The sequence below is a fragment of the Scyliorhinus canicula genome, chromosome 11, assembly GCF_902713615.1.
Source record: "Scyliorhinus canicula chromosome 11, sScyCan1.1, whole genome shotgun sequence".
Taxonomy (NCBI): domain Eukaryota; kingdom Metazoa; phylum Chordata; class Chondrichthyes; order Carcharhiniformes; family Scyliorhinidae; genus Scyliorhinus; species Scyliorhinus canicula.
Window position 1 is genome coordinate 74,193,396 of NC_052156.1, and position 27,242 is coordinate 74,220,637.

At 45.3% G+C, this 27,242-nt stretch overlaps 1 protein-coding gene across 4 annotated transcripts in view; it reads left to right on the forward strand.

Moving 5' to 3' along the window:
* Nucleotides 1-27,242, forward strand: part of LOC119973141 (inositol 1,4,5-trisphosphate receptor type 1) — a 624,311-nt gene that overhangs the window by 152,206 nt on the left and 444,863 nt on the right. For all 4 annotated transcript variants that reach the window (XM_038810748.1, XM_038810749.1, XM_038810750.1 and 1 more), the window contains one exon: nt 9,674-9,789. In XM_038810748.1, coding sequence (XP_038666676.1) covers nt 9,674-9,789 — 116 coding nt within the window. The remainder of the gene's footprint in view (nt 1-9,673; nt 9,790-27,242) is intronic.

Genomic DNA, 27,242 nt, shown 5'->3' on the forward strand with positions numbered 1-27,242 from the left:
GAAAATGTGATGTGGATGTTGGGTGAGAACATGATGAGCCTAAGATGTTGGCCATTGACTCTGCATGGGTAGGGGTTATAAAATAGAGAATCTTCTCCATGTGTTGGAAGAGCTGAGAAGTGGAATAACTATTGCCAACCTCCAGTGTGAGTGCCAACGCAACAAAGAGAAAAGAACAGTATCAAATTATATTTTGAAATCTGATAAATATTAAAACGAGACTTGTTGCTGTGAAAACATTTGCTTACTAATATACTGAAGTGTTAACCATATGTTATTTCCTTGGCTAAAATTGCAAGCAAAAAATAATAATTGATAGGATAATTTGACAGCACCCTTACATTTCCACTGTCCATTCAAACATTCATTTCCACTGCTATGTTTTCTAGTTTTCTTGAACCTAGACGCTGCTTACCCTTGAATCCTGAGGTGAGAAATTCCTTTTGGGTACCTTTTTCTTTATTGGTATTAACAATCCATATTATCAGAGGTAAGACACCCTGTACCTGGGCAGTGAACACTGGTGAGCTGTTCAGCTGTGGAATCTTCTCTGCTAAGTCTTGCTTTACATTTACTTGTACAATAAACTGATGTACCGTCAATTACCACAAGACGAGAATGTGAAACAATCGAGGCTTTATTGCACAAGATGTTGTGCCTCCCGCAGCTGGAACCAGAATGGAAGCAGCACAGGAGAGCATACACTTTTGTACAGCGCCTGCTGGGTGGAGCCAGCAGGCTGGGATCTACTGTCGTACCAGTAATATACGGGCAGTGCCGTAATACATACAATATATCACTAGTGATGTTTACCACAGAAGTGTTTACCACTAACTGCATTTAATTTTGCACAGCAAGGTTCATAGAACATGCAGGACTATGCAAGAACTCTGGGTGGTTGGAGAGGCCTCTTTTGCACATGTAACACACTTCAGGCAGGTGGTCAATGGATAAGAAGTCAGGCCCAAGAACTGTGGAAAACTTTAATTTACAGTAACGAGTCCAATTATATTCAACTCTTTTTTTCCTCCTCCCCATCCCCCTCCACCCCTTTCTCACGCATATGTAGCTGCAGTTTCATAACCAGACTTGAGTACATTTGATGCCTCTTAACTCCTAAATGTGCATTCGACCTGAAAACGGCAAGTCTGTGCCACACGTTCAGTCTTGTTGCCACTTTGAACAGAGGTACATCTGAAACCACTGTGGGGAGGTGGTTGGTGTAACACAGTCACTGCTATCTTGAGAACCTCATGTAGTCCTGCTGCTCCTCTTCTGGTAATGGCAGGAAGTTAGCAGGAGATCTTGACTTGTTCATACTGGTGGCTGTCCTGTTTCTTTCCCATCCCTTTTGCGCTCACTGCTGATACAGACATCTTGTCTTTAAAACCGAGCAGTATCAAAGAACCATTGAAGAGTGATGAACAATCAAACTGTGGCAGTTCCCCTCAGTGCCTGTTAGGTCAGGGTGGTTAAGACGCACGGTTTTTCATGTTTTAATCAAATGTATAAAATGCAAGTTTTGCCAAAAGAGAATTTGTAAGTGTAGTTGTCCCAGGATGAGTTTAATTTGATGCTTTGTTCTGTCAGGAATAGAAAATGACACCTTCCATTTAAGGCTACATGCTGCAAAAGACTGGCTATTGATGTGTATCATTCCATCCGTGATGTTGAGGAACTCGTGCAGTGGATGTGATGATCCCTGTTGTAGTGGAAGCACTGATTATGTGGTGCAGAATGTCATTGATTAAGGAGAAATTAATGCTTCAGTCACTGTTGTAACTCATCTTTTGGGACCAATGCCTTTCTCTGCAAGGGCCCTCTCGAGGTCCATGAAAGGTAAAACATTCATCTACCTGCAACTGCTTTATTTCCTATTGGAGGGACTTGGCAGTAGCTTTGGGACCCCATTTCCATGTATATCTCCTGTATATCTCACAGCACTGTTGTTTGTGCTGAAAAGAAGTTTGTATTAGAATCATAGAATCTCTACAGTGCAGAAGGAGGTCATTTGGCTCATCGAATCTGCACCGACCTTCTGAAGGAGCACCCGAAATAGCGCCCCCCCCCCTCCCCCCAGTGAAATTTAAAATCACTGGGAATCAGTTGGAAGTTTACAGCATTAACTTTTATTGCTATTAATTAAATTGTTATTAGGCTGTTCACAGGAGTGTTCTATTTGACACTGCTAAGGCGATATTAGCGCAGATGACCAAGTTGTATTTAACGGATTGTCTTCAAGAGGGAGAGAGAGATGGGAGCAGAGAGGTTTGGGAGGGCATTCGAAAGCTTCATGCCCAAACAGCTAAGAATATTTTTTGGTAAATATATTTTTATTCCAAACATGGCAAAACACAGCAATACAATTTGTGAGCTTCAATAAAATGTGTACGTGCAGTGCAAACAGTTTGTAGTTTTTTGTGTAGCTGCGTTAACTAAGACTCTCTCCCCTCCTCCCCCCCCGGCGCACACGTACATACATACGTACGTACACATGTACACACACACTTTTAGGAATTCTGCCAGCCAGTCTGAAGGGCCCGAGGTGACCGTGCCAATCTCTACCCAAGTAGGATTCGTTGGCAGGCTATCAGGGAGGCGAAGGCCAAGACATCGGCCCCCTTCCCTTCAAAAAGCTGCAGTTGGTCTGACACCCCGAAGATTGTCACCAGCGGACTTGGCTCTATTATAACTCCCACGACCTTGGACATGGCTGTGAAGAATGTGGCCGTGAATTCAGGGCAGGACAAGAACAAGTGAGAGTGGTTTGCCTTCTCCTTCTGACATCTCTCTCATTTGTCCTCGCCCCAAGAGAAGAGCCCATTCATGAGTGCCTTGTGTACCACCTTCAGCTGCATCAGGTGCAGCCCGGCGCACAAGGAGGTGCTCACACTGTACAGAGTCTCACTCCAGTGTCCTTCCTCCAGCTCGAGGGTCCACCTCTCCATTGTCTTGTCCAATGGGGCCCTTACTTCCTCCAGAAGTCGCCCATATGTGTTTGAGCTTTTTCCCTTTCCCAACTCATCCTGCAATATCAATTTGTCTAGCATATGTGCTTAAGACGCTGAGGTTACGAGGGAGCCTCGCTGCCGAAAAGTCCCGTATCTGGATGTATCTGAACCTGCTCCCTCTTGGGAGTTGAACTTTTCTGTTAATTCCTCCAGGTTTACCATACACATACATGTCCCTAAACCTCATGACCGCCATCCCCTTCCAGGTTTTGTAGGTTGCATCCACTCCCGCTGGTATGAATCTGTGGTTGTTACAGATTGGTGCCGAGACGGACATGTCCCTCAGCTTGAAGTGGTGTCTGAGTTGATTTCAGGCCTTGAATGATGCTGCCACCACCGGGCTCGTCGAGAACCTGGCCGGAGAGAGTGTGGGCCAGCAGGGAAGTCCCGACACGAGATGCTTTCTGCAGCCACTCTGCACCCGGCTCTCCAAGCCAACCCCTCAGCCTTTCCACATTTGCTGCCCAATAGCAGAAAAGCAGGTTTGGCAGTTCCAGATTTCCCGAGTGTCATCCCCTCTGCAAGACTGTTCTAAGTAGAACATAGAACAGTACAGCACAGGACAGGCCCTTCGGCCCTCAATGTTGTGCCGAGCAATGATCACCCTACTCAAACCCACGTATCCACCCTATACCCGTAACCCAACAACCCCCCCTTAACCTTACTTTTTAGGACACTACGGGCAATTTAGCATGGCCAATTCACCTAACCCGCACATCTTTGGACTGTGGGAGGAAACCGGGGCACCCGGAGGAAACCCACGCACACACGGGGAGGACGTGCAGACTCCACACAGCCAGTGACCCAGCCGGGAATCGAACCTGGGACCCTGGAGCTGTGAAGCATTTATACTAACCACCATGCTACCGTGCTGCCCCTGGTGTTTCTCCCCACCCATATGAAGGCCGGGATCAGCTTGTCTACCGATTGGGGAGGATGATCGTGAGCGACCAAAACGCGAACAGGAACCTCGGCAGGATGTTCATTTTTATCGTATGCACACTTCCCGCTAGGGAGAGCGCGAGTGAATCCCATCTTCACAAGTCAGCCTTCACCCCTTCTACGAAGCTAGTTAGGTTCAATTTGTGGAGCCGGGCTCACCTGTGAGCTATCTGGATCCTTGGGTACCTAAACTTACTTTGGGTTAACTTCAACGACCGTGCTCTCAGCTGCTCATCTGGATTGACTGGGTAGATTCCTCTCCTTCTCGGGTTTAGTTTGCATCTGAGAAGGCTCCAAACGGCCTCAGGAGCTCCATTATTTTTTTTCCTGCTAGCTAGGCTGTCCAAGATTTAGAGTATCTGAGAGCGACACTGTGCTCTCTGCCTCCTCTCACCTGCCGATGACCTGAGCGCACAGCCTGTGGCTCAATTGCCAGAGCAAATAGCAATGGGGACAGCAGGCATCCCTATCTTGTGCCTCTGCAGCTGTAAGTATCCTGAGCTTGTGGCGTTCATCCGGACGCTTGCCATGGGAACGCTGTACAGCAATTCCACCCATGAGGTGAACATGGGCCTAAATCCAAATAGTTCTCATAACTCGAAGAGGAATTTCCACTCCACCTGGTCAAAGGCCTTCTCTGGGTCCAAGTAGATGATCACCTCTGGTGAGGACATGACTATGTTCAACAGTCGTGTAATGTTAGCCGAAGCTAACATTAGGTCAACAGGCCTCCAGTCATCTTGCCAGAACATTCGCAAGAACTTTTGCATCAGTGTTCAGGAGTGAGATAGTTCTGTATAACCGGCATTCCACCGGGTCTTTGTCTTTCTTCAATATCAATGAGATCGAAGCCTGTGCCTGAACATCTCCTCCAGCAAGTGTGAAGCCAGAATTGCCCCAAACCTTTTGTAGAAGTTCACCAGAACACATTTGGTCCCAGTGTCTTCCTGGATTGCCTGGAGTTGATTCACTCAATGAGCTCTTCCAGACCCAACGGTGCTTCCAGTCCCTGTCCCCTTCCTCCACTGCTGCCAGGATGTCCAGCCCATCCAGGAACTGCTTCATCTTCTAGCCCCCCCCCCCCCCCAGGCTAAAATGTGTACAGTCCTCGGCAGAAAGGCTCAGAGGCACCATTATTCTCCTCTGGAGCTATGCCCAACTGTACCCCCTTGTCCCTGATCTGTGCTATCCCCCTATAGCCCCCTGTTTCCTCAACTGGTGGGCCAGCAGGCCAGCTGGCCTTGTCCGATATTCATAAAATGTCCCCCATGCCCGACTGAGCTGGCTCACTGTTTCCCGGTTGAGATCAGCTCTAACTCCATTTATTGTCCTTTCTTATCCGCTAGCAGCTCCAAAGTCAGGGCTACGGAGTATTGCCAACCCACATCCAGAATGGAGTCGATCAAGTGCTGTGCAATTGTCTAAACTTCCTCGACTTGGATAAGCGAGGTTTGCCGATTTTAGTAAGCAAATTTTGCATTCCCCAGAAGATTACTTAAATCTGTCTATTAGTGGCTGTCGGAATGACTTATTTGGGAAGCATACGAACACAGCAGGGTAGCATGGTGGTTAGCATAAATGCTTCACAGCTCCAGGGTCCCAGGTTCGATTCCCGGCTGGGTCACTGTCTGTGTGGAGTCTGCACGTCCTCCCCCTGTGTGCGTGGGTTTCCTCCGGGTGCTCCGGTTTCCTCCCACAGTCCAAAAATGTGCGGGTTAGGTGGATTGGCCATGCTAAATTGCCCGTAGTGTTCTAATAAAAGTAAGGTTAAGGGGGGGTTGTTGGGTTACGGGTATAGGGTGGATACGTGGGTTTGAGTTGGCGGTCATGGCTCGGCACAACATTGAGGGCCGAAGGGCCTGTTCTGTGCTGTACTGTTCTATGTTCTAAGTGGTGGGTTTTGCAATCTGATAGCAAACGACCAGAAGACAACTTTCTTTGTCATAACCTCTGCTTTTCTATCGAGTCAGCTGATGCCTGACTTGTTAACCATTTTTCTCCCTGTGATTTGTGCCTGTTTTAGTTTGGATTCCAGTGGGCACTTACTAAACCTGATAGCCCTTCATGGGCTTGTACATCCCACATTGAGTCCACCACCAGGTTAGGGAGCCGGAGTTCGCATTTCAAACATTTGGGACCAACTTGTCGACTGGGGTCTTCTGAAATCTGAAAGTCAAAACTCAAGAGGCTGATGTTTTTTTTAAACCTCAGCAAGTTGCCTGAAAATGTGGTGGATTTAACTTTGTCATTAATTCCAAAAAAGATTTGGATAAATATTTGAAAAGCTACAGGGTTATCAAGAAAGACCCACTCCTTGTGTTCTCAGTGGATCCTCTTTCAAGGAACTAGTACAGGTATGACCGGCTGAATGGCTTTCTTATTTGCTCTAAATTTCTGTGATTAAAATGACAGCTGTGTAAAAGTGACGATGCTTGTGGACTTTGTCACTTTCTTGTGGAAGAGGAGCAGCAATAATCCCCAGTGTTGTGGAAATGAGCTGTTTTGTGGTAACCTCCTGATGAAGTGCCTATGTTGTTAATGCATTTGTTTTTTAAAATAAATTTAGAGTACCCAATTATTTATTTTCCAATTAAGGGCAATTTAGCGTGGCCAATCCATCTAACCTGCACATTTTTTGGGTTGTGGGGGTGAAACCCACGCAGGCACGGGGAGAATGTGCAAACTCCACACGGACAGTGACCCAGGGGCGGAATTTGTACCCGGGTCCTCCGCGCCACAGGCAGCAATGCTAATCTAATGCTAAGCAATGCCCCGTTAATGCATGTGTCACCCCGATGGTGGTTATCGTGTCGCTCATCCTCTTGCATTGATTTGAGACCGTGGCCAGTGAGGATGATCACTCCTGTTGCGTGTAATTTGAAGCTTTGCTTCATTAACTTTGTTAGATTAAGATTTATTCAATGGTAATGGAGTTTCAGTTGCTGATGGACCGCAGGGAGAGAATTTATCAATGAAATGACGCAGGCCTATAGTTATTAAAAGCAATTACTCATTAGTTCCCTGTGCCCCTCCCCCCCCCCCGATTAAAACAATTAACACCAATGACGTATGTCACAGTACACTGTTAACATGAATCAACCATTCAGAAACATTGCAGAGTTACTCATCAATCCTCCCACTCAAACCCTATGAACCGTCAAATTGCACATCGTAACTTGCATGGAAGGCTTGAAATTACATTAGCTGGATGTTCAGAAGATTTACAGAGAACTTGTCTTTTCCTAGAATGTTACTAGAGCTGAGTCCATAAGGATCTCGGGTGATTGACAGTTTGTTTGTTTCTTTTGCGCACTCACTGAATAAAAGCCCCAAAGGATTATTAATGGGGAACACATCTAGGTTAAATTAATCAGGAGAGTTGGTAGCTGGAAGGAAGTCTTGGCCTCAAGTCAGTGAAAACTGCATTTTGTTTTCTGTTTACATTTTCTAATCCATGGACCTGAAGATTGATGTGAGGGACCGTTAAGGGACCAGTTGAGGGAAAACTGTGATCATGAAGTTAATGGAAATGGTAGAAAAGTGTTAAAGTAAAGATGCATTTAATTAAAGAAGACAAAAAGGATGATAACAGGTAAGCGAAGCTTCAAATGTTGGAAGCTGGCATGACCCAAGGCCGTGACATGGACACTGCAATGGAACAAAGTGACTGCCAGAGCTGGGAGTTTGAGGCCAGTACTGTCCTTTTGAGGTCCCAGTGACTGATCAGATAGGCTTTTGATGCTCGCTGTCCAAGGCAGGTGCAAGTTAAATGACCGGTTAGGTGAAGCAGCTGTGCAAACAGTGGCCTGCGCAGCTGCCCCCGCTAGAAATATTATTTTTGAAAGGAGGGTAATATTTGATGGCTTTTAAAAAACAAACCAGCCAACTTGCTCACAGATTGTTGGTGTCCGCTCAGACCTATTTTCCCCATGTGAGATCAAATTTATATTCTTCCCCCTCCCCCACCCCTGACCATTTGAAAAAAAATGAATGGAAGCTAAAGGAATAATGATTCCAGGGAAAATAATTTAAAAAAATTTAAAAATATTCAAGCTTGAAATTGGCTGGCAAGAAGAGGATTGTTACTTTCCAGCCGCCTTCCCAATTATTTCACAGTAACTTCATTGCAGTGTTAATGTAAGTCTAATTGTGACAATAACCATTATTATTATTGTTATTTTTGGGTAGCTGTATGACATTTTGAATGAGGCTTCTGTTTCAGATTTTGCTGAGGTTGTATGAAAGTAGCAGGAGGGTGGCAGACTGATGAAAGAATATGTTGCATGTCATCTGAAAGAATTTTTGTTTTTCTGGTTGATGGGAACGTTCCCATCTGACTGACATTGAGACATGGGCTTTCATGAATGTTTACAAGGGGAGCGATATTCAGCAAATCCATAGAACAGAGAGTGTCCATCGACAGTGCACACTTGAGTAAGGTGAAAATGTATACGGCAGGGAGAAAACCCTTGGGTAAGGTGAAACTGTATTTGTGTGGGGGGGGGGGGGGGGAGAAACCATCTTCTAACTTCCTGCACTGATCTAGGCTTGGGATATGAAGATTTATTTTTGCTGTTGTCTCCCATTAAGGATAACACTGATCAGGTGTCTCCCCTTAAGGTATAGCACTGATCAGATGCTCAGTAGCAGTCCCAGTGTTAAATCTCAAACACGGGCTGTGCTGGTTGCTGCTCCGTACACAGCAGTGTGGGTTAGTACTGAATGACACACTGGCTTGTGTATCATGTATTTATATTCTGCACTGGCCAGCTGTCCACGAGTAGGGTAGTAATAAAGTTCATATGTGGAGATCGGAAATGGGAGATTTCGGCTGGAGCAGAAATGAAATGAAAATCGCTTATTGTCGCAAGTAGACTTCAAATTAAGTTACTGTGAAAAGCCCCTAGTCGCCACATTCAGGCACCTGTTCGGGGAGGCTGGTACGGGGTTCCACACCCTCCATTTTCTCTCTCCCTCCCCACGGTTTATTTCTCTGGATCTTCTGGCCCCCTGCTGCCAATGGGATTTGCCGTTGAATCCCCCCTCCCCACGGCTAGAATGGCCAGAAAATCGCATACCCCTTCCTTTTTAATGGTAGCGCAAGTGGGGCATTTAATTATTTTTTAAAAAGCTACACTATTTATTTGTTTATTACAGTGAAGACTAGCCATTCGTGGGGTTTACATTCCTGTGAGATCTCTCAAACAACAAAATCATAACCGACCAGCATACTTTACAATGGGAGTCGATTAGATAGCTTCTAATCATCCTAAAATTTGACATGTTTAAAGGTTCATAGGCAATAAAAGCTATGCTCTTATTAAACTTCAAGAGCAATGTAAAATTTGTCTCACTTGCAGTACTAAAATGCAGCTGGACTCCGATCAGGAATTAAACCACAGCAACAAGGAACACCCACGTTTTAAACAATGGTAGATAATACACATGCAGGGCTCACTTTCTACTGCATCAAATACATGCACGCCTTCTGCTTTTAAAGTTGATTTAAGCATTTTTTCCCTTTTCAACATTTTCGAAAGCTGGCTTCTTTTTTTTTAATGGTTAAAAACAGCAGCTAAGCGAACTTTTGGGTCTGCAAGGGGTGGTCTGGTGTACAAAAACTTGTGTAGCGAAGCAAACTTGTGAAAGAGGATGTCATGAATGGTGGGATTTCAGGTTTTTGATTCTACAAAAAATTTTTGTTTTCAATTTTTCCGCAGACTGCCTCTTCAAGCTATGTCCCATGAACCGATACTCAGCTCAGAAACAGTTCTGGAAAGCAGCTAAGCCTGGGGGAAACACTACCACGGATGCAGTCCTGCTGAATAAACTACACGTAAGTGTCCCAATTTAAAGAGCAGGGAATTTAACCTGGCCAATACTCATTCCTTGATCTGCATCACAAAAACAACTTAATGATCATAATAAGCAAATTATTGTGGATGCTGGAATCTGAAACTAGAACCGAGAATGCTGGGGAAACATAGCAGGACATCCTCTGCAGGAAGAGAAAGCAGTTAATATTTCAAGTCCATTTGGCTCTTCATTAGAAATAAAGAGGGAGATTGCAACAAAACCTTGAAGGCCGGTTGTTGGAGGGGGATCTGGTGAATGGGAAGGCATTCACATTGCAACCATAAATGTGTGGGATATTTTTTTTAAAGGGTTAAGATGGAGGAGAAAGGTCACTGTCCACAGTTGTTGAACTCCATGTTGAGTCCTGAGGGATGTAAAGTGCCTAATAAGAAGGCTAGATGCTGCTCCTCCAGTTTGCATTGGACTTCACTGGAGCATTGCAGCAGGCCAAGGGTGGACATGAGAGCAAGGTGCTAAGTTTAAAATGGCAAGCGACGGGAATGTTCGGGGTCATGCTTGCGGATTGAACGAAGGTGTTCCACAAAATGGTCATCCATTTTGCATTTAGCCTGCCCAATGTAGAGACCGTAATGAACGGTCTCTACCGTTCATTTTAACGGTAATTTAAAGAAGATGCAAGTGCTGCTTAACCTTGAACAGTGAGGAGGGACGAGGCAAAGGGGCAAGTGTTGCAGTTTCTGTGATTTCAAGGGAAGGTGTTGTGGGAAGGGGTTGGGCATGATGGCGGAGTGGACCAGGATGTCACAGAGGGAGCGGTCCCTGTGGAACGCTGACAGTAGGAGGTGCGGGGAAGATGTGCTTGATGGTAACATTATGCTGGAATTGGCAGAAATGACGGTGGATGATCCTTTTGAATGCGAAGGCTGGCGAAGTGGAAGGAGTTGGGGGTGAGGGCAGAGGTCGGAGGTTTCCCTTCAATGCAAACCCCCTCACACCCAGGCCATCTGTTTTCTTGTCCTCGAGTTGCTAAGTCTTGTAATCTCTCACATGTAGTTTAATAATACATTTTTTCGACTCTTTAGTTCTGATGAAGGCTCAACATTAACTCTGTTAATGTAACTGTTTCTCTTCCTAAAGATGCTACTGGACTTGCTGAGTTTTTCCAGCATCCTCTGTTTTTGCTGGTAATGTAATGGTCACAGTGAGAGCTTGCTGTGCACACATGGGCAGCCATGTCTCCTCCGTTACAATTGTAACAAAACTTCACAATGCTGAAGGCTGACCAATGGGCTCAAACATGCTGTTGAGCATTAAATTGGGTAGTGATGCATTTACAAACTGGTGTTGAGATGCACAGCTTTTATTAGATGTGTTGCAATGACCTGCAACTCGAACATTTTCTTATGTTTTAGTTCTTCGGATGTGGGCTTTGCTGGCTAGGCCAGCATTTATTGCCCATCCTAGTTGCCCTTGAGAGGTTGGTGGTGAACTGCCCTCTTGAACTGCTGCTATCCATGTGGTGTAGGTACCCCCACTGTGCTATTAGGGAGGGAGTTTCGGGATTTTGACCCAGTTACAGTGAAGGAATGGTGATGTATTTCCAAGTCAGAATGGTGAGTGACTGAGGGAACTGCAGGTGTTCCGATGCTCTTGCTGCCCTTGTCCTTCTAGATGAAAGAGGTCAGGGGTTTGGAAAATGCCATTTGAATGTTGCTAAGTTGCTGCTGTGAATCTTGTAGATAGGACACACTGCATCACTGGTGGTGAGTATGAATGTTTAGGGTGGTGGATGGAGCACCAATGAAGCGGGTTACTTTGTCCTGGATGATGCCAAGCTTGTCAGGTGTTGGTCGAGTTGCACTCATCCAGGCAACTGGAGAGTATTCCATCGCACTCCTGACTTGTGTCTTGTAGATGGTGAAAGGATTTGGGGAGTCAGGAGGTGAGTAATTCCCTGCAGAATTCCCAGCATCTGACCTCTTGTAGCCACTGCATTTACATGACTGGTCCAGTTAAGGTTCTGGTCAATGGTAACTCCCAGGATGTTGATTTAGGGGGAAATTCAGTGATGGTAATGCCATTGAATGTTCATGGGGAGATGGTTTGATTCCCACTGTTGTATTCTCTCTTCTGCTTTACCGGATGGATTGGATGCGTAGTGTTGAATAAAGAACACCAAGCTTTGTTAACAAACAAAACTATAAATTTATTACACTACTAAGATTCGTTCACATACCTAACGTAGAAGGTTATTAAATAAAACTATGCTATCTCTAACTTGCAGAACTCTCAAGTATACGACTGCTCTCTATGCCTGACTATCTTATCCAGCTCTCTCCCAACTCTTAACTCCTAATCATCTTCTAATCCCAGAATCCCTGAAGTCACATGATATATATGACTGTTCTGCGGTTCCCTCTAAGAAGCATTATCATTAACTTGTTAACTCTTTACATCCCAGTCAATATACATTTCATTACACCCCCTTGTTGGAGATGGTCATTGTTTGGCACTTTGGTGGTGCAAATGTTACTTGATCAACCCTTGGCTTCAGCTCCAGTTGGGTATATTCCAAGCAATGTTATTACATCAACGCCTGCATCCAATCACCCCTTACTTGCCCTCCCACCATTGCTCACCCATGGTATTAATCTTCCATTGCCATATGGGAAACAGTCTCTTAACCTGACAGTGTGATTTATGACTGTCAAACAGCCTTTCTCCAATACTTGCAAAAGTGTTCAAAGAAAGTTTTTAAAAACAAAATGCTTTTTTTTTAATGGCCCGATTTCTCAGAGGTTCTCATGGCAGTGTCCTGAATATTAATCTTCAATCCAGGAGATGCCAGTCATTCCCATAGGATTGGTAATTCTGTCAGTACATAATGATGTCTTCACCGTCCCCAAGACGGTGCTCCCTGAACTATTTTCCAACTGACCCCATTTTTAACACCTGAAAATTAATGTGACCCCAGATATCAGCAATAACAAAACAGCAATAAAGTACAGTAACTTTATGTATATAATCAGTAAAGTTCACATATTGCAAATCAATATTCAAGTCTGATTTTTTTAAAGTACTTTGTTGTTATTTTATGTTCTCATGTAGGTTTCAGCTGACCTCTCCATATTCCCTGGTGACCGAAGACTTGGTGAATCTCCCCTCCCTCCAAACATCACTCACAACCCCCCCCCCGCCCCTCTCAAACAGCAATCGGTCCCTACCCCTCCCCGCACATGTGCATTAACCATCCACCTCCCACCACCATCATCAACCCATCCTCACGCACGCACGCACACACACACACACACACACACCACTCCTCTTCACCATCAATCTGCAGCGTTGCCCTTGAGCTGTTCCGCACCCACATTATTTTGGTCCAGTTGCCAGCCAGGTATAAGGAGCCTGTACTACAGGAGCAGAAGCACAGCAAAGTTAGAAGGCATCACTCCTTCTCGACTCAACCATATGTCCTCCCTGTTTTTCCCCCAAAGTTCTTTGACTGAGTTATCCTTGCCCGCCTCTGCCTGTACCAAGTCATACAGGCATCCCAGGCCGGCATCGGATGAAGCTTACAGGGGTGTAGTGTTAATGAGGTCACTCCATAAGAGGGTCACTTGGGTGTCTGGTAACAGCGGAGAAGAAGCTGTTTTTGAGTCTGTTTGTGCGTGTTCTCAGACTTTTCTATCTCCCGCCTGATGGAAGAAGTTGCAAGAATGAGTAAGCTGGGTGGGAGGGGTCTTTGATCATGCTACCCACTTTCCCCAGGCAGCGGGAGGTGTGGATGGAGTCAGTGGATGGGAGGTAGGTTCGTGTGATAGAATATCGTGTGACATTCTTGCATGGAATGTGAGCATTTCTGACACAGCCTGACCATTCCTAATTGCTCTTGAACTGAACATCTTTCTGAAGAGTCAACCACATTTCTGTGGGTCTGGAGTCACGTGGGCCATGGAACACAGAACATTATCCTCGTCCTCTGGATTTCAAATTCAGTGAGATTACCATACTGCCACCATGTGATTAGAATCTGATCTGATTGTCACAGCTAACTCGTGCTGATCAACAACTAATTGGATCAGGGGTACCTGTGATGCTCTCGCTGGTTATGAACCAAACAAGTTGTAGAAAGAAGACCGATGAAGCGTGACAAAGACGGAGGCAATTTTATTATAATTTGCATGTTTTTACCCAGGAATATGCCCATCAGAATTGCCTCGGGCAGTATATATCTATTTTAAGTATGGAGGGGGCGAGTGCCGGGGAGGGGGGAGGAGGGGGCGAGTGCCGGGGAGGGGGGAGGAGGGGGCGAGTGCCGGGGAGGGGGGAGGAGGGGGCGAGTGCCGGGGAGGGGGGGAGGAGGGGGCGAGTGCCGGGGAGGGGGGAGGAGGGGGCGAGTGCCGGGGAGGGGGGAGGAGGGGGCGAGTGCCGGGGAGGGGGGAGGAGGGGGCGAGTGCCGGGGAGGAGGGGAGCGAGTGCCGGGGAGGGGGGAGGAGGGGGGCGAGTGCCGGGGAGGGGGGGGAGGAGGGGTCGAGTGCCGGGGAGGGGGGGGGAGGAGGGGGCGAGTGCCGGGGAGGGGGGAGGAGGGGGCGAGTGCCGGGGAGGGGGGAGGAGGGGGCGAGTGCCGGGGAGGGGGGAGGAGGGGGCGAGTGCCGGGGAGGGGGGAGGAGGGGGCGAGTGCCGGGGAGGGGGGGGGCGAGTGCCGGGGAGGGGGGGAGGAGGGGGGCGAGTGCCGGGGAAGGGGGAGGAGGGGGGCGAGTGCCGGGGAAGGGGGAGGAGGGGGGCGAGTGCCGGGGAGGAGGGGTCGAGTGCCGGGGAGGGGGGAGGAGGGGGCGAGTGCCGGGGAGGAGGGGGCGAGTGCCGGGGAGGGGGGAGGGGGGGGGGGCGAGTGCCGGGGAGGGAGGAGGGGAGGGCGAGTGTCGGGAGGGGGAGGGCGAGTGTCGGGATGGGGAGGGCGAGTGTCGGGAGGGGGAGGGCGAGTGCCAGTTGGAGGTTATCAGTTAGATTAATAGTGTCAACCCACAGCAGATTATGTATAGCAATCAGCAAGTTCAATAAAACAGTGTTGGACCATCGCCTGTGTCGGATTTGAATTGAAAATAACCTCACACTTTTCCACATTAGCTCACCAGGCTAAATCGCTGGCTTTTAAAGCAGACCAAGCAGGCCAGCAGCACGGGTCGATTCCCATACCAGCCTCCCCGGACAGGCGCCGGAATGTGGCGACTAGGGGCTTTTCATAGTAACTTCATTGAAGCCTACTCGTGACAATAAGCGATTTTCATTTTCATTATATTCTGTCATAATATCCACTTATGTATATCCTGAGATGTAGACAGGCAGTGATTGACAAACAGGATAACCAATGAACACACAGAACAACCAATCACCAGACAGGACACCACCACTATAAAGCCCACAGGGCATTAAGACTCTCTCTCTCTCTCACAATTCCAACTGTTTCACATTAAACATTTATCCCATATATAAAGCATTGTTAACTGAACAGAGCCACCGCTAAATGACTAACATTGCCAGTCTGGTTAAATGTGTTCCTGGGGGCTGGTTAATGTGATATTCTCATCGCCTGATGTTGAATCACAAGACCTCAACAAATATCGTTCCATTTGGCTTCTGATCTTGGATCACCTGTACATAGAACATAGAACAGTACAGCACAGAACAGGCCCTTCGGCCCTCGATGTTGTGCCGAGCAATGATCACCCTACTCAAACCCACGTATCCACCCTATACCCGTAACCCAACAACCCCCCCTTAACCTTACTTTTTAGGACACTACGGGCAATTTAGCATGGCCAATCCACTTAACCCGCACATCTTTGGACTGTGGGAGGAAACCGGAGCACCCGGAGGAAACCCACGCACACACTGGGAGGACGTGCAGACTCCACACAGACAGTGACCCAGCCGGGAATCGAACCTGGGACCCTGGAGCTGTGAAGCATTTATGCTAACCAACATGCTACCGTGCTGTAGGTGAGCACTTTCACACTAGCAGCTGCTGTGTGTGAAGATCCCAAATCCGGGAGGTCACCCAAGAACAGAAGAACATGGAAGTGCATGATAAAATAGGACTGAGTCAGCACGGCTTCATCAAGGGGAGGTCACGTCTGACAAATCTGTTAGAGTTCTTTGAGGAAGTAACAAGGAAGTTAGACAAAGTGGACATGATTTATTTAGATATCCAGAAGGCCTATGACAAGGTGCCACCTAAGAGACTGTTAAATAAGTCAAGAGCCCATGGTGTTCAGAGTAAGATCCTGTCATGGACAGAGGATTGGCTGACTGGCAGAAGCCAGAGAGTGGGGATAAATGGCTCTTTTTCAGGATGACAGACGGTGACTGTTGGTGTACCTCAGGGGTCGGTGCTGGGGCCACAATTTTTCACAATATACATTTAATGATCTGAAAGAAGGAACTGAAGGCACTGCTGCTAAGTTTGCAGATGAAACAAAGATCTGTAGAGGGACAGATAGTATTGAGGAAGCAGGTGGGCTGTAGAAAAGGCTAGGAGAGTGGGCAAAGAAGATGGAATATGATGTGTTATCTGTGTTGGTCTAACATCGACTGCAACTGGATGCAGTGAAACGAGAAACGGGCTTCCGACACAGGGAATGGTCCAACACTGATTTATTGAACTTGCTGATTGCTGTACATAATCTGCTGTGGGTTGACACTCTATTAATCTAACTGATAACCTCCAACTGGCTTGGCCAGACTAGCTTTCTGCCACATGGTGATGATGTTCACTGGCTTGTGCACTGTGACTATCTCAGTAGCTGTGTCCTGTGAGAGAGGGAGAGTCTTAATGCCCTGTGGGCTTTATAGTGGTTGTGTCCTGTCTGGTGATTGGTTGTTCTGTGTGTTCATTGGTTATCCTGTTTGTCAATCACTGCCTGTCTGCATCTCATGATATACAAAAGTGGATATTATGACAGAATATAATGTGGAAAAGTGTGAGGTTATGCACTTTGGAAGGAGAAATTGAGGCACAGACTATTTTATAAATGGGAAGATGCTTACAAAATCAGAAACTCAAAGGGACTTGGGAGTCCTTGTTCACGATCACGAAGATAGAAAACAAGGAAATGTATTAGATCCCCAGTCCCCCCCCCCCCCCCCCCCCCCCCCCTTCAAATTTCTCCAGACTGGATTTTTCCTTTCTAACTCTGAGCCTACCTCAGTTGTTTGAAAGATTCTCTTAATTCCCCCAGCTCCACACACTGGCACGACAAATCCATTGCCCAAAGTATATTTATTTGCACCATTCGGAGTATTTCTTAGCAAAGGCATTTTTTGGTATGTCCTGTAAAGTGGTTTCCCTGTTAATTAAATTGACATTGTGTTCTGTATTAGGTGAACATTGCACTCTAAACCTGTAGGTCATGTGCAGGCTGCATTTATGTGTGTCTCTCACTGATTTAATACAATACTTTAAAAATGTCCTTGACTTTGAACATCTGTCTGTTTAGGATTAATGAGGATGCTTGTTTCCTTCAGCAAAATAAGAGGGGGTGAGAAATATAGATCTCTGTAGCAAAATGTGATTATGTGAGAATGAGAAATTTTGGAGACACAGGAGCAGGAGCAGGCCATTCAATCCCTGGAGCCTGTTCTATAATTTGGTTTGATTCATAGCTGATCTTTACCTCATCTCTTTTTACACCCACCTTTACTCTCAAATCCCTTGATCTGTCCACCCTGTAAAAATATCTATCGAACGCCATCTGGAAAACTTCATTTTGACCGCAACATCGACAGCCTTTTGTTGAAGTGAGTTCCAGTTTTCCGCCATGTTTAGTTAAGAAATGCTTTCTGATTTCACTCCCAACTGGTCTTATTTTGAGATGTTGCCCTCTTGACCTGAGAATTTGAATTCAGATATTTAAAGTATTAACGGGTCGATTTGAAGAGAGGTGTTAGCTGATACTACGAAGATTAGGGGACACGGATTGAACGCTTTGTGCAAGAGACAGAGGGAAGGTGTGAGGACAAACATTTTTATGCAGCGGGTAGTGGTAACTTGGAACTCGTAGCCTACCAGGTTTGTGGAAAAGGAGCTGAACAATGATTGCAAAATAAGATTGGATTGGCAGGTGGGAAATTAATTTGTAAATCGATGGAGCAGGAAATGCAATTGAATGGACTGTTCTACTTGGAGCCAATATAGACTGGATGGGCTGAATGGCCTCATTCTATACCGGCAATTCTCTGACTCTTAGTGTTGTACCAGAGGTAATAATTTTTCTATTCTATAAAATGCCATCTCAAATATGTCAATTACATTACCTCAACAGTTTAAACTCGAGGGATGTTGCATTCGGAGACTGGATATTTTGGTGCTTGTAGAATGTTCCAAGAAAGCCATCAGTCGAGTTTTGTTTATCGGCAGATTTTTATTGAAGATCCTTATGAGTCAGATGATTTTATTACTGCTCGTGACCCACCGACACCAGAACTTCTCCTCTTCCCCCTCTTCCTCTGTCAAAAGCAAAATATTCACCATAACTGATGAAGCCGAAGAACACAATGGAAGCTGGTGGCTCTTGTGACTGCAGGGGTTAGAGGTTACCAGTTGTTACAAGTTTGCTTTATGTATTTTAATTGGAGTGTTTGCATTGCATTTCAATAAACTTTTGAGCCCAGTTCAAGACTGCCTTGATACATTCCCCACTGTGTGTACTGAAGTGTGGTCACGTAATCTTGGAGGCTTTCCCACTGCTGTCAGAAAATAACGATTCAAGAACAGATTGACTCTCCCAAGAACATGTTATGACTAATTATCTTGGTTGGCAAAGATGTTGATGATTTATATAAAACATGTTGCTTTTAAAGTTTAAAACTCTGTAGTTCCTTTATGTTTGACCCCTTCATCTGTACCATTCTTGCAAAGAACAAACTGTGGCACCAGATGAGCAACTCCAATGATGCCAGTTTGTTTTCACCACCCTAGATGTCAAGGGTGCGGCGAGCTCGTTCCCCTCCCAGCCCTCGTCCCCTTTTGGCACAGGATTCTGGTGTGTTTCCTGTCAAATTTGATGGGCTTTGTTTACAGTTGAGGGGTAAGCCCTCTTCCAAAATTAGAAGAGACATTTTGGCAACTTGCACTAAAACGGACTGAAAGCGTCTCCTGAATCCGCCAGTGTAACTGGAAACTGATCTCCATCTCCGCATCACACAGCTGTAACATCTTGGTAAACGTGCACAGAGTGTACATTACTAAAGGGAGAATATTTCCCTCTTAATGTCAAAACTATAGAAAATAGATTTATGGAATCATAGACTGGTCACAGCATAAAAGGAGGCCGTTGGGTCCATCCTGTCCGTGCTGCTTAACCGCAAGAGCAACTCTGCAAGCCCCAATACCCTGTTTTTCTTTCTCCCTGTAACCATGTGTACGGCCGAGTAAGGAGGACGAACTGGCTCCTCTTTATTCATCCCCCTCGGTTGTGTTACGGCACAGTGGATGGTAAGTGTCGTGCTGCCCAAATCCCAAAGGAAATCTTCAAACAGCTGCCAGAACAGTTTTGCACTTTTTGTACTCTTGAGGTTTTCTGAAATCAGGAACTAACTTCTCAGACCAATTGTGATTATTTTATATTGAAGTGAAACGTTTATTTAAATTATTTTTTAAAAAATTATACTTAAACACAAGAAGCCTTGACATAGTTAACAGTACTTTTAAACCTTTCCGAACAGGCCTCTGCTTACATAACTTGGAGCTAAACCTACTTTTAAATGGCATCAGTACTTGTAGAGTTTCCAATCTATAAAATTCCACACAATACACTTTGGATCTTCTGAGGGTGACAGCAAGCTGGCTCTCCAGGTCCTCTACCTTCTTTTGAGACTTTACCATCCATCAGCACCCCCTTTGATCTTACCCTCCATTGTTTTCGAGAATATTTTAGAAGCTCTCTTCCAAGAATTTATTAACCCTTTTTTTCTACTTTATGACAACTGTATTTTAAAAGTGAACTTGCCCTGTCTTTCCTCTTTAATTTACTATCGTCCAATTGTATGTTCCCTTTTGAAATACAGCAGAAAACCTTAAACCATTTTTTCCTTTTGCCTTATGTAAATTCTTGGGTACGTTCTCCTGATCAACACATCAAACCATTTGCCTTCACATCTTTCTTATTGGTGTTTGTTCTTTGCAGCCTTTCTGTCTCTAATCATACTAAACCAGTCACACCCCATAAGCTTGTTTTCCAACAATGTGGCGGTGATGGTCCATAAACAAGAAACATTAAAACTGGACAGCTGCAGGGCTGGTTTAGCTCAGTGGGCTAGACAGCTGGGTTGTGATGCAGAACAAGGCCAGCAGCGCGGCTTCAATTCCCGTGCCAGCTGAGAATTCTGAATTCTCCCTCTGCGTGCCCAGACGGGCTGGAATGTGGCGATTAGGGGCTTTTCACAGTAACTTCATTGCAGCGTTAATGTAAGTCTACTTATGCCAAAAAAAATTACTATTGGTCATAATTTGTTTTCTCTTTTTTTCTCTTCCCCATCCACACTTATTTACTTTTTGATAAGGAGCCAATCAAACTAGGTATTCTTTAGTCGAAGAAATAATAAATTTATCCGTTACTAAACCCAAGAAAAAATAATAAACGACACAATGACACACCGATATCAAGAGTACAAATAAAAGCTTAAAGAATATTTGATTCAGTCCCTTTCTTGTTTTTGAGGGATAGATTGTTGAATGTTGCGGCCATTTGAAGTTAGCTGCTTTCCTTTTAAATGCTGGAGCCATAGTTGCAGCCTTTGTTGTAGAACAAGTAAGCACACTTTTAATATTTCATCTTAAACATTTGACACATTTCAAGATGGTAGAAACCAACAGGAAATGGAGTTATTTTGTGCTCCGCAGGGGTTTTTTTTATCTGTTTGGGTGTATCTGGCAGGTTACCAGGTCCTATTTTCTTGAATTATAGTTGATTGCACTTGGCATTTTTAATGCCTTCCTTTCAGGAGTCTCTTAAGTGGACCTTGGCAGCCCCCAGATGTCGGGGCAGGTTTGCAGTGCAATCCAGTTTGGAACTTTTCAGAAAAGTGGTCAACTTACAATGCCAGAAAACGGGTGACAGGTGGTAGCCATCTTTGGTCAGTGTATTCTCGTTTTTTTTTAAACGGTCCTCTTTGAACTGTTAAATATGTTTTTAGTTAGCTGGTGAAGTTATTATAGGTAGATGTCATTCAATTGCAATTTTCCATTGTTGTGACATCTGCAAATAATTTTTTCTTCCGATTTAATTATCCTATATCCCTTTTGAAAGCAATGTTTGAATCCACCTAAACCATAGTCTCGGGCATTGCACTCTAAATCAGTGCTTTCCACTGGTGGCTTGCGAGAGTACTGCAGAGGGGTGTGTGGAAATATTAATGTATGTATCTCTTGTGTATCATAATTGATGTTATGTTGTTCACCATGTAATTTGCTTCACAAACATCATTGTGTGATACAAGTTTCAATATATTTGAGTATACATAACTAAGTTTCTAATACCCGTTGATATTCTAGTTTGACTCCCGTCAGTCGAAGGCTATGTAAAAAAAATAATGGTTAAAACGCAAAGAAACCAGGCGAGGAGACGAGGACCCGTGGGCACAGCCTTAGAATTAGAGGGGGTAAATTCAGAACAGAAATGCGGAGACATTTCTTCAGCCAGAGAGTGGTGGGCCTGTGGAATTCATTGCCGCGGAGTGCAGTGGAGGTCGGGACGCTAAATGGCTTCAAGGCAGAGATAGATAAATTCTTGATGTCGCGAGGAATTAAGGGCTACGGGGAGAATGCTGGTAGGTGGAGTTGAAATGCCCATCAGCCATGATTGAATGGCGGAGTGGACTCGATGGGCCGAATGGCCTTACTTCCACTCCTATGTCTTATGGTCTTAAAACGGCTTGCGTACGTTGTGCCCACAAAGGTTTTTAATGACTATCTATGGTCCACATAAAGGTTGGGAACCACTGTTCTGGACCCTAACTGTTAGCTGTGTAAAGATGCTCTTCCTCATGAGAGCTCTGGTTCTTTGGCCAATCACTCAGCAATTAGTAATCATTGGTTCCCGACCTTTCCGCTAATGGGACAGTAACTCCCTATCTACGCTGTTCAGATCCCTCATGATTATGAGCATCAAATCTCTGATTCTTCACTTCATAAGGAGAGATTGGGATGAAGTCGAATTACATTACGGAAATGTAGTCGAAGGCTCATTTTGTGTCAAATGTCGTGCTAAGGTTGCAAACTGTCTTGTTTCACCTCAGACTGTTGCGAGTGAGAGGGGCAGTACCAAGGGAATAGCATTTGTGGTGGAGACAAAGACTCTGGTGTCCGCCTTCCCAATATTTAACTGGAGGTCATTGCTCCTTGTCTAGCACTGGATGCTGGATAAATTGGCGATCGTGGAGGAGTTGAAAGAGGTGGTGTGGGAGAGCGGAGTGCCATAAGTGTACATGTGAGAAATAATGTTGTGTTTCTGCAGGGCAGTGTGTAAATGAGAAAGAGGGGGCCAAGGATAGATGTAGAGGTAACCAGAGAGGGAAGATGAGCCATTGTTGCCAGTACTCTGGCTACAACCTGTTGCTGCTACGACGTTTGAAATTGTTGTGCTTTGGAACCGCATCTTGAACATGGGATGAAATGGATACACAAACGTGATCTGTTGTGAATTCTGCTGACAGTGTGGGCAGGGAGGGGGAGGGGTGGTTATGAAAGATTTAATGGTGGGCAGCACGGTGGCCTAGTGGTTAGCACAGCTGCCTCACGGCGCTGAGGTCCCAGGTTCGAATCCCGACTCTAGGTCACTGTCCGTGTGGAGTTTGCACATTCTCCCCGTGTCTGCGTGGGTTTCGCCCCCACAACCCAAAAATGTGCAGAGTAGGTGGATTGGCCACACTAAATTGCCCCTTAATTGGAAAAAATAATTGGGTAATCTAAATTTAAAAAAAAAATGAAAGATTTAATGGTGTCCAGGTTGTTTCGGTGGGAATAAGGTCCTAGATATTCATACCTGCAAACAACAACCAGGGCAGCTTTGCTGACGGTGGACCGGGTGTTGGTATCCAAGCCCCAGGAGGGGTTAAGAATGTTAGGTTATGTAAACTGTTGTAGTTTAAACAATTCCATTCAAATCCAAGACAGAATGTAGATGGGAGGTCTGAAAGATAGCTAGTTTGCATTTTTACCTGGATATAAGGCCCATGTAATTAGAGCTCCATCAAGGAAGAATTAAGAGGGGAAGAGTTCACTGGGTATCATTGTAGGATTACGTTGCAGGCTTCCCTAAAATATCACTGAGCCTCACGGACAGGTTGGTCTGCAAAAATTTGCAAGAGGGAGAGAGAGCGCAGAGCAGCCGAAACAGTGAGTCTCTATTCACCATGCAAAATGCAGGTCGGAGTTTGTGCTTGGATTGCAGAGATAAATGTTATGACAGTTCAGACAAAGCTGGAAGTTTTGCCAAGCTTTGGCCAGTGAGGGATATCACCAGGGTAGCCCACGCTGTGAAAGTCAATCAGGGGACTAGAAATTATCCAGCTGGCGCAGGTAAGAGGAACTAAGAATCACTTTGAATTGGTTCCTGGAGAATGAAATATCCACTATAAGGACAAAGTATAGTATAACATGGTAGGGAGATTTTTGTTCATTGTAAAACTTGAGTGAAGGATTTTTTTTGTAGTTTGGAATATTAGTTGCCGACTGAAATATAGTGTTTAGTCAGTGTTTTTAGTTTCTTGTCCGTGTAGTTTTAAAACTTAAACCTGGTGTGACCCTTTCAGTCATTCATTAGGAATGCAAATATCTATTTAAAAGCCACTTTGGGGCTCTTTACAAAATGGAGGGATAAGAATGGAACCAGCTGAATGCAGTCCCGCCCAGCTATGAAATGGTGCCTGTGGGGGATGGTGTGGTCAATCGTGTCCAAGGCTACAGACTGGTGGAGAAGGAGAGAACATTGCTGAACAGTTGAGATTTTGAGAATGTGGTTGCAAGTCAAGTGGAGGGACAGTTTCTTCCAGGGTTAGAACACAAGTTTAAGATTTGGACAGGGGCGGGGTTGCTGTGGGTTAAGCACAAGGTTGGGACGTGGAGGGAGGGATGCGAAAGTGGAGAGCGAATTAAGGCAGTGATCAAAGACGGCCTTATATGGCACGATGGAAATAGTGAGACAGCCTGAACACTTGCCAGGAGTTGGTGGGCAGGTTTGGGCATCGCAATGCACTAGACTGTTGAAACATTGGAAACATACAGCAGAGTCGTAACAGGCGAATATGAATGAAAAGTCATTGAAGGACCTTTGAAATGTTCGTGCCGTACTAAAAGCAGGAAAATGCTGGAAGTGCTCAGCACATCGAGCAGCATCTCAGGCCCATAACCTTGCATCAGGGCTGGGGAAAGGCAGAAACGTGATGGGTTTGGAGCAAGGGAAGGGAGGGAGGATGAGGAGCGGAATGAAAAGGAAGATCTGATCGGGTGGAGGGGGTGACAGGTGAAATTATGAGGGTTGACGGTGCGAGGCTGAAGGGGTGTGTAATGGGACAAGTCAAGAAACCAAGGATGTGAGGAGAGGAGGCGTGAATGACAGGATTCTGATTCGCTGCTCTCCAAAAGAAAAGGAAATGAGAGAGAAACGAGAAAGAAAAAGAAAACAAAGCAATGTTTGTGCTGCTTTCGGAGAAGCTTCAGCAAAGAGTTCCGGAGGAAAATAGTGAAAAATGATTCCTCTTGCCAGTGAATTGGTAATAAAGGATTGAAATCTCTGATTACTATAGGGACAGATTTAGAGCTTTTTGCACAAATAGCTATTGGAATCTGAAGTGTGAAATAAATTGGCATAAGTGGCGATTGAAGCAGAATTGACCATTATATTTGAGGAGGGAGTTGCATTGTGGGAAAATATTGCTGAGTGCAGAGGATGAGGGAGTAAGTAACAGTACAGTTAATGTTGGACCTACGTTTAAATTTCAGTCTCTTGTTTGTCAAAACATAGAGATCTTTCAGAGAGAGCCTCCCATCCACTCCCGGGGAAGCACTGGCCTCATTCCCGTTCTTCCATGCCTCAGCCATGATGGGGATGGAGGATGGACGGCACGGTAGCACAGTGGTTAGCAGTTGTTTCACAGCTCCAGGGTCCCAGGTTCGGTTCCTGCCTTGGGTCACTGTCTGCAGAGTCTGCACGTTCTCCGTGTGTTTGCGTGGGTTTCCTCCGAGTGCTCCGGTTTCCTCTCTCAGCCCAAAGATGTGCAGGTTAGGTGGATTGGCCGTGCTAAATTACACTTGGTGTCCAAAAAGGGTTGGGGTTACTAGGTTATGGGGATGGGGTGGAGCTGTTTGTTTGGATAGGGTTCTCTTTCCTGGGGCTGGTGCAGACACGATGGGCTGAATGGCCTCTTGCACTGTAGATTCTATGATTCTATGTGGAGCTGCAGCTGCAAATGTGTCACCAGCAACATTTGTACGTGACAGTATACAGTAATCAGTACAATCTTGAGAATTTGGATTATATTCTGGTGTATGTTGGTGGACAAGGCCCTCTGCTGGGGATAACATGTATTGCATAATTTGTGTTGATGGGTTAAAACTGATGGTCACAGACGTTCTCTGCACATGCAGGACGATTTGCGGATGTTAGTGTCTCGGTTGCTGTGCTTTAGACTCCCTGTGGTGAACTTTGTGGGGGATGGTGCAGTGGAATTGGAAAATTTTGTTTCTCCTGACAATTTCCAACTTGTCGTAACAGTTGGATCCCAATGAATTTTCATCCTGGGTGAACTATCAGGTCTCTATTTTGAGTCTGGAGTTGTAGCTGGAGAATAAACAAACAGTGTGTGAAGAGCAGGGTAGATGGGGATTGCACTGCCTCTTCTCACTTGAATGGATTCCGATTGAGTGAAGAACTGTGAGCGCAAGTTTCTTTAATTTTTAAAGGTGTATTTGCAACCCCACTGTCCATGAGCAGTCCTTCCTGAAATTGGAAACCCGTTATTTAATTCCAAAGCATGTGGTGTTTTATATCTGTGGGAGGGCAAGGTGCCAAGTTATGTACCTCTGCAATCCAGTCTGATGGTGAATATTTCTCCTGAGCACCATCACATTAATAAATCCATTTCCTACATACAATATTGGGTATTGTAACGGTTATGTTAACTGGAGCAATCAGAGTTTGAACTAACAATTCAGTTAAAATTTCACACTGCCAGTGTGAGAATTTGAATTCCATTGTTTTAGAAATTATATATCTTTAAAATAAAAGTCTTCTGGTGATGTTCAATAACTTTAAGATTGTTAGAACACATGTTAAAGTTCTTGGGAAGTAAGGTTCAATAAGAAGCATTTGGAATCAGAACAGCACCTCCTTGTTAAAACATGGATCCCTTCATTCTCAATCTGCACTTCCTCTGCTGGTACAGGCGTATGGTTAGCCTTAAATGGACAAAATGCAAAGTGCAATTTTAAATACTCTACACAGAAAGAAACATTGAGCCCATTGAATAAGTAGCCAGTTCTGTGCAGAGCAATTATAATAATCTTTAATGTCACAAGTAGGCTTACATGAACACTGCAGTAAAGTTACTGTGAAACGCCCCTAGTCACCACATTCTGGCACCTGTTCGGGTACACGGAGGGAGAATTCAGAATGTCCAAATTACCTAACCGCACGTCTTTCGGGACATGTGGGAGGAAACAGGAGCACCCGGAAGAAACCCATGCAGACACAGAGAATGTGCAGATTCCACAGTCAGTTACCCAAGCTGGGAATCGAACCTGTGACCCTTGAGCTGTGAGGCAACAGTGCTACCCACTAGCTATCATGCCGCCTTATTAGTTATTCCCATCACCCACCCTTTCTCTGTTATCTGACAAAGCTTTATCCAATTTACTTTTTGAAAGCCTGGATTGAATCTGCGTCCACCACACAGTTTGTCTTTCCCTACCCTGTCTGGCCCCCTGATTTTGAATAGCTCTATTAAATCTCCACTCAACCCTCTCTTCTCTTATTGATAAGCCCTACCTTCCCCAAACTAGCCACATAACTGACATCCCTCATCCTTTATCCTATTGTCTTAAATACTTTCTGCACTGTCTTTAAAGCCTTCACATCCTACTTGATGCGTGGTGCCCAGAATGGGACAGAGTTGTTGGGTTGAGGCCAAACCAGTGTTTTATAAAAGTTCTTCATAACTTACCTGCTTTTATTCTCTCTGCCTCTATTTATAAAGTCCAGGATCCCTGGTGCCTTTTTAGCTGCTTTCTCACTTGCCCTGTCAGCTTCAACTGTTTGCGCACTTATAAAATCATAGAATTTACAGTGCAGAAGGCGTCCATTTGGCCTATCGAGTCTCTACTGGCTCTTAGAAAGAGCACCCTACTCAAGCCCATGCCTCCACCCTATCCCCATAACACAGTAACCCCACTTAACCTTTTGGACGTTAAGGGGTAAT